Source organism: Mya arenaria, chromosome 11 (genome assembly GCF_026914265.1).
Source record: "Mya arenaria isolate MELC-2E11 chromosome 11, ASM2691426v1".
Lineage (NCBI taxonomy): Eukaryota > Metazoa > Mollusca > Bivalvia > Myida > Myidae > Mya > Mya arenaria.
Window position 1 is genome coordinate 1,977,674 of NC_069132.1, and position 8,642 is coordinate 1,986,315.

The 8,642-nt window shown below is 34.3% G+C and overlaps 1 protein-coding gene across 1 annotated transcript; it reads left to right on the forward strand.

Moving 5' to 3' along the window:
• Nucleotides 1-362: 362 nt before the first annotated feature.
• LOC128209521 (uncharacterized) lies at nucleotides 363-8,149 on the forward strand. The gene is made up of 4 exons (XM_052913573.1): nucleotides 363-1,374; nucleotides 5,316-5,447; nucleotides 5,864-5,950; nucleotides 7,308-8,149. The coding sequence occupies exons 1-4, from the start codon at nucleotides 1,275-1,277 to the stop codon at nucleotides 7,610-7,612; spliced, it is 624 nt and encodes a 207-aa protein (XP_052769533.1). The 5' UTR covers nucleotides 363-1,274; the 3' UTR covers nucleotides 7,613-8,149.
• Nucleotides 8,150-8,642: the final 493 nt, after the last annotated feature.

The following is an 8,642-nucleotide window of genomic DNA, read 5'->3' on the forward strand; positions in this document are numbered from 1 at the left end:
ATACTAATTTTCTTTCATGAAAAATTGTGGAATAATTTTTAAATGACATATATTCATATTTTGACCAAAATAAATAATAATAAAAAAAATAAAAATATATTAAAATAAAAATTTAAAAAAAAGGTATTACTGTATCCAGGCAATGTGACGAGTACCTTTGATTTGAGTCAATAACATTTTAGGGGCGTCGGGATAAAGAGGGGGCGGGCGTTGATGAAAATCTAGCAATTAATTTATAGTCGCTAATATGAGCCAGCCAATACAGATAAACAAATCATACAGGACGAATGTTTTGATGCGAGGCATGATAGAAACCGCAATGTTTGGGCGCACAAGAAAATGTCAGCAACACAGAGAAATGTTCGGCAACTTATACTATGATAAAATCTGACCTACTGTATGGATGCACGGTGTGCGAGTATAAACTGTTAATACCTTCATACAAAATACAGTCAACATCAGTGCCAACAAAATAACTGTGTTTGAAAACGGTTCATTCGCGTTTTAAATACCGAAAAAGAGCCAAGAGTGCTACTTATGAAAGCGCTGTGCATTGCATTCTATTGGAAAGGAAACACATTGGAATCGGTCTATTTCTTTTTCGGAAATAGTGGCGCTCTAAAACATGTGATCTCAGCAGCCAATTATAACAATTATGTAAGAAGAGAAACACGAGAGTCGCCATAACGTTTAGTTGCTAATCGCACATGTGATATAAAGTCGGAGAGATGATCATGGCAGTGGTATTACGCTTTAAGCGCTTGTTAGAAGCAGCTAGGAAATTAAATAGTTTCAAAATGGACAGATTACACTTTCAGTATTTATTTCAATGAAAGATCAAGCATAATAATAATCGAGATAATATATCAGGGAAACTTTGCATGAGATCAAGTAGTTATTAACAGTTACAAAAGAACAACACGCGACATTTGGAAACTTAAATTGATGAAAAGAACGCTATCAACGGCATTTGTAGAAATTTGCGTACATTAATTTAACCATTTTGGTGACAGAATTAGAACGGAAATTCCACCTTTTGTTTACAATTCAATGTATGTATGCGTTGCTACTCTCTGATTGACAAAACAAATGAGAGAACTATTGTAGCGATAAGCTAGTTGATATTCAGTTTACACCAGCAGTATAGTTTGATACTACTACATTATTGAACTGTTACTACATAATAACTCGCTACCCCAAGCTACACACAGTTTAGATAAGTAGTAGTTTTCATTGTTTTGTGTACGTTAACACGCCGGAACTCTCCATTAACTATGAGCATACAATACCTGCTTTGCTTCCTCTGGAATATGATTCTATTCCTGGATTTCTCGTCTGCTCGACCTGAATCTTCAAGACAAAACATTCTTATAGGTATGTATACTACACAGGTACAGCTTTTGAGACTTTTATATGTAGAATCCAAACCTTTTTACCTAATGATAGTGCTTATCAATTTTTATTGTTATCATTTTTTATAGTTTGTGCAATGGTACTACTAATAATAAAATTAAATAAATTAAATAAATTAAATTATTAAATTATTATTATTATTATTATTATTATTATTATTATTATTATTATTATTATTATTATATTATTATTATTATTATTTAATAATAATAATAATAATAAAAATAATAATAATAATAATAATAATATAATAATAATAATTATATAATAATAATAATAATAATAATTATTATTATTATCATTTTTATTATTATTATTATTATTATTATTATTTTTTATTTTTATCAGTATTATTAGAACCATTATGATTCTACGCTATGCCCGATATTTTCTCTTTAGTTTTACTCACCGTTCATAGGCGGTACACAGTTGCTACTTTTACTCATCGCGATTGACAATGAATGTGTCACAATACAAGAATTAAGGTACTTCTTGGATACTTACATTGCTACTCATCTTTATCAAACGTGTTCAAATTAAGCAGAAATACAATGAACACTACATGGAAGATACTTGATCTATAAGCTTGTTTAAGGGAACTAGACTACAGAACGTAAAAAAATAAACGGCAAATGCACGTATTTCCTCAAAACAAGCCTAGAATTGCCAAAGCAAGCAAGTAGGCGGCTGATAATATATCATTGTACATGAATGAAGTAATAAACGCAACACTTATGTTGCTGTCTCATCTGTGTTTCCTCGTTTCAAAATAGCGCATAATGAATTCCCAGTTCAAACCATATCCTTTTCTGAGTACAGATAAATATACAGGCGCTATTTTTAAGTTTACAGGATTTTAGGAGATAGACAACCACAGTAAATTTCGAATTGGAAAAAATGTGCAATAGCTTCGAAAGATGCATGTGTCGTAAGCGATGTGAAACATCAGTAAGTAAGTTCACTGCGCTGAACACAACGATGTCAATTTTATGTAAGCTTTTGGTCTCTAGTCCCTTTAAAGGCCCAATTTAACAGACAAGGATGGTCAACGAGACTAACAAGGTTTAGAAAATCGTGTCAATAAATGTTGGTGTAGGTACAAGATACGAGAAACAAGAGTCTTTATTTAAAGTCGGGTACATGATATCAAAAAACATTAGCTCATTAAGCTATTTTGCGATATGAATAACAAACATACATAACATACCAATACATAACAATGATTTGGAGACCTGGTAACAAAAGCATACTGTTTTAAATAGGCTACACGTGGAACCAAACACACAAAAAAGACGTCTATATTTATGCAGTCAATTACAAAAAAGTTAAAGCACTATTTACATTGATAATATGAACTATTTTTCCCGGCTGTACGGCCAGTCCACATGCGCACGGGTCCGCTTGTTGACATACCAAGTTGTAAGTAGCATTATGTACATGGGAATAACAGCATGGTCGAGTGATGTGCAGTTGGTAAAACATTATTATTTAAATTTTAAAAGACTTAGTTGCTCCTATGACTGGGTCAATCCCAACCTACAGGCAAATATCCAAATATCTGCCATGCCGCTGACCAGACAATATCAGCAATTAATTGGATACGCCAAATCATAACACCTTAGTAGTTGTGTGTGTTCGATAGTTGTTTGTGATGTAGAAATTTAAAACAAACAAAAATTAACCTTAGCTCTTAGAATTTCAATTTAATAATTATTATTTAAAATGCCCGCTGAAATATTTTCTGGTTTTTGAATTCCACATATTGTCCAGTGGGTGTAATCCATCTCACTGAAAACGAAATTCCTTTTTTGTTTAAACAAAAAATAAAATATATTCAGTAAGGTACATTTTAATTTTCAATTTCTTGTTAAGTTATTAAAGATTATTTGCATTTAACATCTACAAGTGGGGCATGCCCAGGTGCGGCTAAGCCTTATGAGTTATATGTAATTTTAAGAGCACCTTATTTCTTTTGAGGTTTGAGGGTCCACATTTGAGTGGCATTTAAGCGGAAATAGTAATTCCTATATCTAGTTGTTTTTACTGATGGCATATCTAAAAACAATTTATATATCTGACATTAAAATTACAGGTCTTAAAAGCTAAGGTTTTTAACATATTCTAGTGAGATATCGTACATACATTTGTAAGTTTCAATAGCGATGCATCTTACTCTACTCAAACGTAATGTTGGTAACTGAACTCTACGGAGAAGATTTTCATTACTTGAGGTGTCATTACTGAAAACGATTTTAAAAGCTCTGTATTTTTTTTGCTTTGGTCTCGCTTTTTAAATGCCGAACAACTGGACAGTAAGAAATAGAATCTGATAAAATAATAAGCTAAGCATTGATTGTGAAAGAAATTGCTATGTGTTTGATGGATATTCAGTTGCCTAGCTGCTGTATTGCTCATGATACTGACCATTAATCAGAATCTAGTATGAACTGCTTCAACTAACGTTGGCAACAAATCAAGTTAATTTTCGCCCACTATCCCAATCTGTATTTCGTCCACTATCCAAATCTGTATTTGGTCCACTAGCTCAATTTGTATTTCGTCCACTAGCTCAAGTTGTATTTCGTCCACTAGCTTAATTTGTATTTGGTCCACTTGCTCAATTTGTTTTTCGTCCACTAGCTCAATTTGTATTTCGTCCACTAGCTCAAGTTGTATTTCGTCCACTAGCTCAATTTGTATTTCGTCCACTAGCTCAATTTGATTTTCGTCCACTAGCTCAATTTGTATTTCGTCCACAATTTGTTTTTCGTCCACTAGCTCAATTTGTATTTCGTCCAGTAGCTCAATTTGTTTTTTGTCCACTAGCTCAATTTGTATTTCGTCCACTAGCTCAATTTGTTTTTCGTCCACTAGCTCAATTTTTATTTTGTCCACTAGCTCATTTTTTTTTCGTCCACTAGCTCAATTTGTATTTCGTCCACTAGCTCAATTTGTTTTCGGCGAAAAAATAATCATAGAACAGAAATTTAAACTGCAAAATGAACGTATATCTCCAAGAATGTTGAGATTTCGTATAATGAGTCTTTCGCTTAAGTTTCCGCTATCTCTACACGTTAAATTGAAGTTTTATACCGACAAACCCCATTTCCTTAACGCTTTAGTAACGCTTTAAGCCATAAAACATTAATATTCGAAAGTAAATATTCAAAACTTCGATCTGACCTTTGTTAGCAATCTAAGATCACTGGCTCATTCCAAGACAAAAAATAAAAAATAAATGGTCAAAACGGTCAATCTGTGAGAGTGCAGATTTAAGATGAATGATGTTGCTGCTTTAATCTTAATGGAATAAGTAATAGTTTCACACGTCCAAGGTAACTTTTAGTCAATATAAGAAGATAAAATAAATAAATTGCATCACGATGCACCATTTTAGACTAAAACTGGCTTCAAAATTCTTATGGAGGACCGCCAAACCCACATTCAAATATGTTAACAATACATGTATATAGTTTGTTTCTTGGCGAGACAGACTAAAGTTGCGCCCAAAACTTGCGCCCTCTAGAACGCCAACTCCAGCAGCCGCGCCTAGTTTTACTATAGAGAGTTTCTGGAGCTTTCAATGCACAGTAGGTTGGGAGAACAAATAAACGCTCCAAAAACTGTTTTCTGGTTTAATTTATTTTAACGCATTAGAATTCACTGATACAAAATGTATTTCACTCGTATCACAGAAAAATACATTTCCACGAGTGGCGAAGTGGAAATAATGTTTACTGAGATCACTCGTTGAAATTAATTTCAATCTTAAACCGCAATTCAACATAAAAAATATGCGTACATTTAAAAAAATCAATTATATATATATATAAGCATATTTTTCTCAAAGTAATGCTTTTTTATTTACATTGATTGATATATATGTTTATTTTACATTTCAGATGTTTCTTCACTTGACAAACGTGATGGTGACCTCGGGTTTTTCTCAGGGCTAGACTACAGAGACAGTGAAGATGTAATTGATGATCATTTCCATCGACAGGCATATGAAAATATCGTCGAAAAACTCAAAGGTAAAATATGAAGACCAACCATCGTGCTTCATATATTCCTGTGGTATACATTTCTATGTCTCGTTTACTTTCTTAGTTTTCACTGACCGTGATGGTCACCTTAACATTTGCAAATGGCGATATGTAAATAGGTGTTTAGTGTAGTTTTCTGGTAACGTTTTAAAAGGGGTTTAAGGTCTGTTGTCTTGCAGCATTTTGTTTCCTGTCTGGTGTTTGCTTGACCTCGATCCATGTGCCTTTAGACGTGTTCTTGGTCAAGTTAAGGCTGCTGGGCTTGTCCCTGTAGTTTCCATGGTTTTATCGGTTCACCGGTATTGCTCCACTATATAACATTGGCCACAATTTGCCTTAAATACAAGTAAGGTGAATCTGGACCTATTATACCTTGTTTATCGTTGAGAAAACTAATATTTCAGTTTCGATGGACCACGAGGAAAGAGCGTTTCCAGAAAAGTTTCAGTCAGCAATTGCAGTTCAAAGTGGTCGGCCTTTTGATATTACAGGTATGTCTGTGTTTATCAGCATGTGACTCACAGCCTTTACAAACCAGCCGACTGTACTTTTAAAAAAGAAAAAAAGTCTCTTTATTCCGCCGATTCTGATAAATGGTTTTGTCCCCCAAAACAACCTACCCGGTAAAAAGTCAAGAACGCAGTTAATAACAGCTAACTATTTCCCACGACTCGGTATTTTTTTTAAGCACCGAGCGCCTGTCTACGTTATATCGAACTTTCTCATGTTTGAAAGGGGGCTATTTTTGTGATCATTTCATTTGTAGATGAATCAGTTTTAGAGATCGTTTAATCGAAACATTTTTTTATATATATTCAGAAAGTTCCTACTATTTGTAATTGTTGAATCGGTGTAAAATGTTCCGTTCAATTAAACATTAATGCTTCGAACCCCAAAACGGTTTGTATTACCACATTTTCCACGGTCGTTGTTGCAAAGATGGCGACAGCCGATTTGGAAGCGTTTTATTTCTAAATTAAATTCGAGTGCTTTTCCAACACAGCCTTCGACAAAAAGGAGATGTTCAGTGAAACTCAATCATAGGAAATGTAATTTCACGAGTTTATGATGACCAAACCATCGCGTGTATCGTAGCTTCAACAATTGGAATCGGAACGGAAGAATGGTTTTGATCCCACGCATTGCGTTTTGAGGTTTTTATTGAAATGCCTCAGCTAAGCCAAAACCATTTGTTAAAAACAGTTGTCAGTTACTTCTACGTTTAGAACAAGGGTTAACCACATAAAATAGCTAAGCATGGGCTGCACATGAAAGGTTATCAACTTACGATATGACTGAAATATTGTTTAAAGCCTTCAAAGCATCGTAAACCATTCAAACAACAAATTAAAATTTAAATTACTATTTGAGGATTAAATTTTAATGCCTAATACAGGAAAAATGTATGGTTAGTACAAATTAAGACATATGGATGTTACAGTTATCTCTTATATCTGTTTTCAAATGGTGAAAATTGTTGTTTTAAGATGCACTCTTACTTCCAAACCAGATTTACCACAATTAATACAATTGTTTTAATGGCAAAAACAATGGTTCATATGAAGGATACCGAGTTTAATTTGAAAGCAAGATGAAGAAAACACGGTTTTTTCTACCATATGAGGCGTTCACAGTAAATCTTTTAGCACTCACCAATTATTTAATATGTTTGCGTATTCTGCCATTTAATCCACAGTTACAATCTTGTTATTAATATTTTTCATAAATGCACTATTTAGTAAGTTGTTAAAGGTTTATCACTCAAAGTTTATGTTTTTATACAAGTGTATGTTATGTATTGGTTTTAAATAATAGTGTCACTTTAAGTGTTTCTCTTTACTGCTTCAGGCAAGTCAACTCCTTGGCCATCGTGGATACAACCAAAGTCACCCATCTATCTATTTCACCGGATAGGTTCTAAACCTCCATGTAAACCCTCATCAGATGCTGGTCAAATACAGCAAGGACTTAATCCTAAGCCAACGTTTAAAATGAGCGACGTACGGAAGTCGCCGTACATAAGCCTGTTGCCTTACGTGAGACGGCCTTACTCGCGATCCGGGATGGTATCGGCGACGAAGCGATCGGCCATTGCCCCTCCGTCACGTGATTGGTGCCTATTGCTCCGTGGGTACAGTTGCCCGTATGGGTGACAACGGCAACTTGAACATTGTAATACAAGAACTATTTGTGTAAAAAACGGATAGTTATCATTCCAATTCAAATCCAAGCATTTAAAAACCAAAAAAAAAATCAACATTTTTTTTTCACGTCAATAATAAATCGTCTAAACAGTCAGGTTGCATTTACTTATCTAGTTGTCTGTTTAGTTATCCGCCAATTTTCCTTCTTTGTCTGGCTTTACAGCCTTGTGTGTGGTTGTAACTGGTTTTAGATGTGTCGCCTGTCGAGATAGCAAAGGTCACTGTGACCTTGGTCTTTGACCTACTGACCCTCAAAAACAATAATGGTCATTAGCTGACAAAAATACTCTACAACAAATCATACCAAAACAAAGTGTGACGTGGTCGACGCGGACGGTGCGGACAACGTCAACGGACAAATTAATCCATATTTATATCATGCGCAGGTGCAACATAAATTTAACAATATGAAAAAGAAACAAATATAAAAAAAATAGAAGACTGAACTATACAAGTATTATATAAATATAACACGATTTGTATTTTAGTGGAATGTTTTCTTTGTTTTCCTTCTGTATTAATTATATATCTTATCAGAATGGTTATCAATAAACATCGAACAATATTTTCTCTGCTGTTTTTGGATAAATATAAGACTGCCCATAATGTATAAAACAATTACAACACCCAACCATGTCTGCAACCTGGTGAACGGGTGCAGTAACAACAACATGGATTCAAGCTTGCTTTTATTAGCACCCCCTGAAGCGGGCATCTTTACGAATTTACGAAACGGGTTCTTTGGTCCTTTTGCTGGTCTGTGTGACACTTCGCCATTAAACAGCTGTAAGTTCTTGTTGCTGGGCATGTCTCTTCAAGGGCATATTAAAAAACACTGGTGTGCTGGTCACCATGACAGCGCTAGCACTCTTCATGAGGCGCTCGATCAAGTCCCAACTTTACAAAACAAAAACGTTGTACACACGAAGCAATTATTCGGCAAAATTAAGATTTACAGCGTATCTCGCGTCTCGGGCTG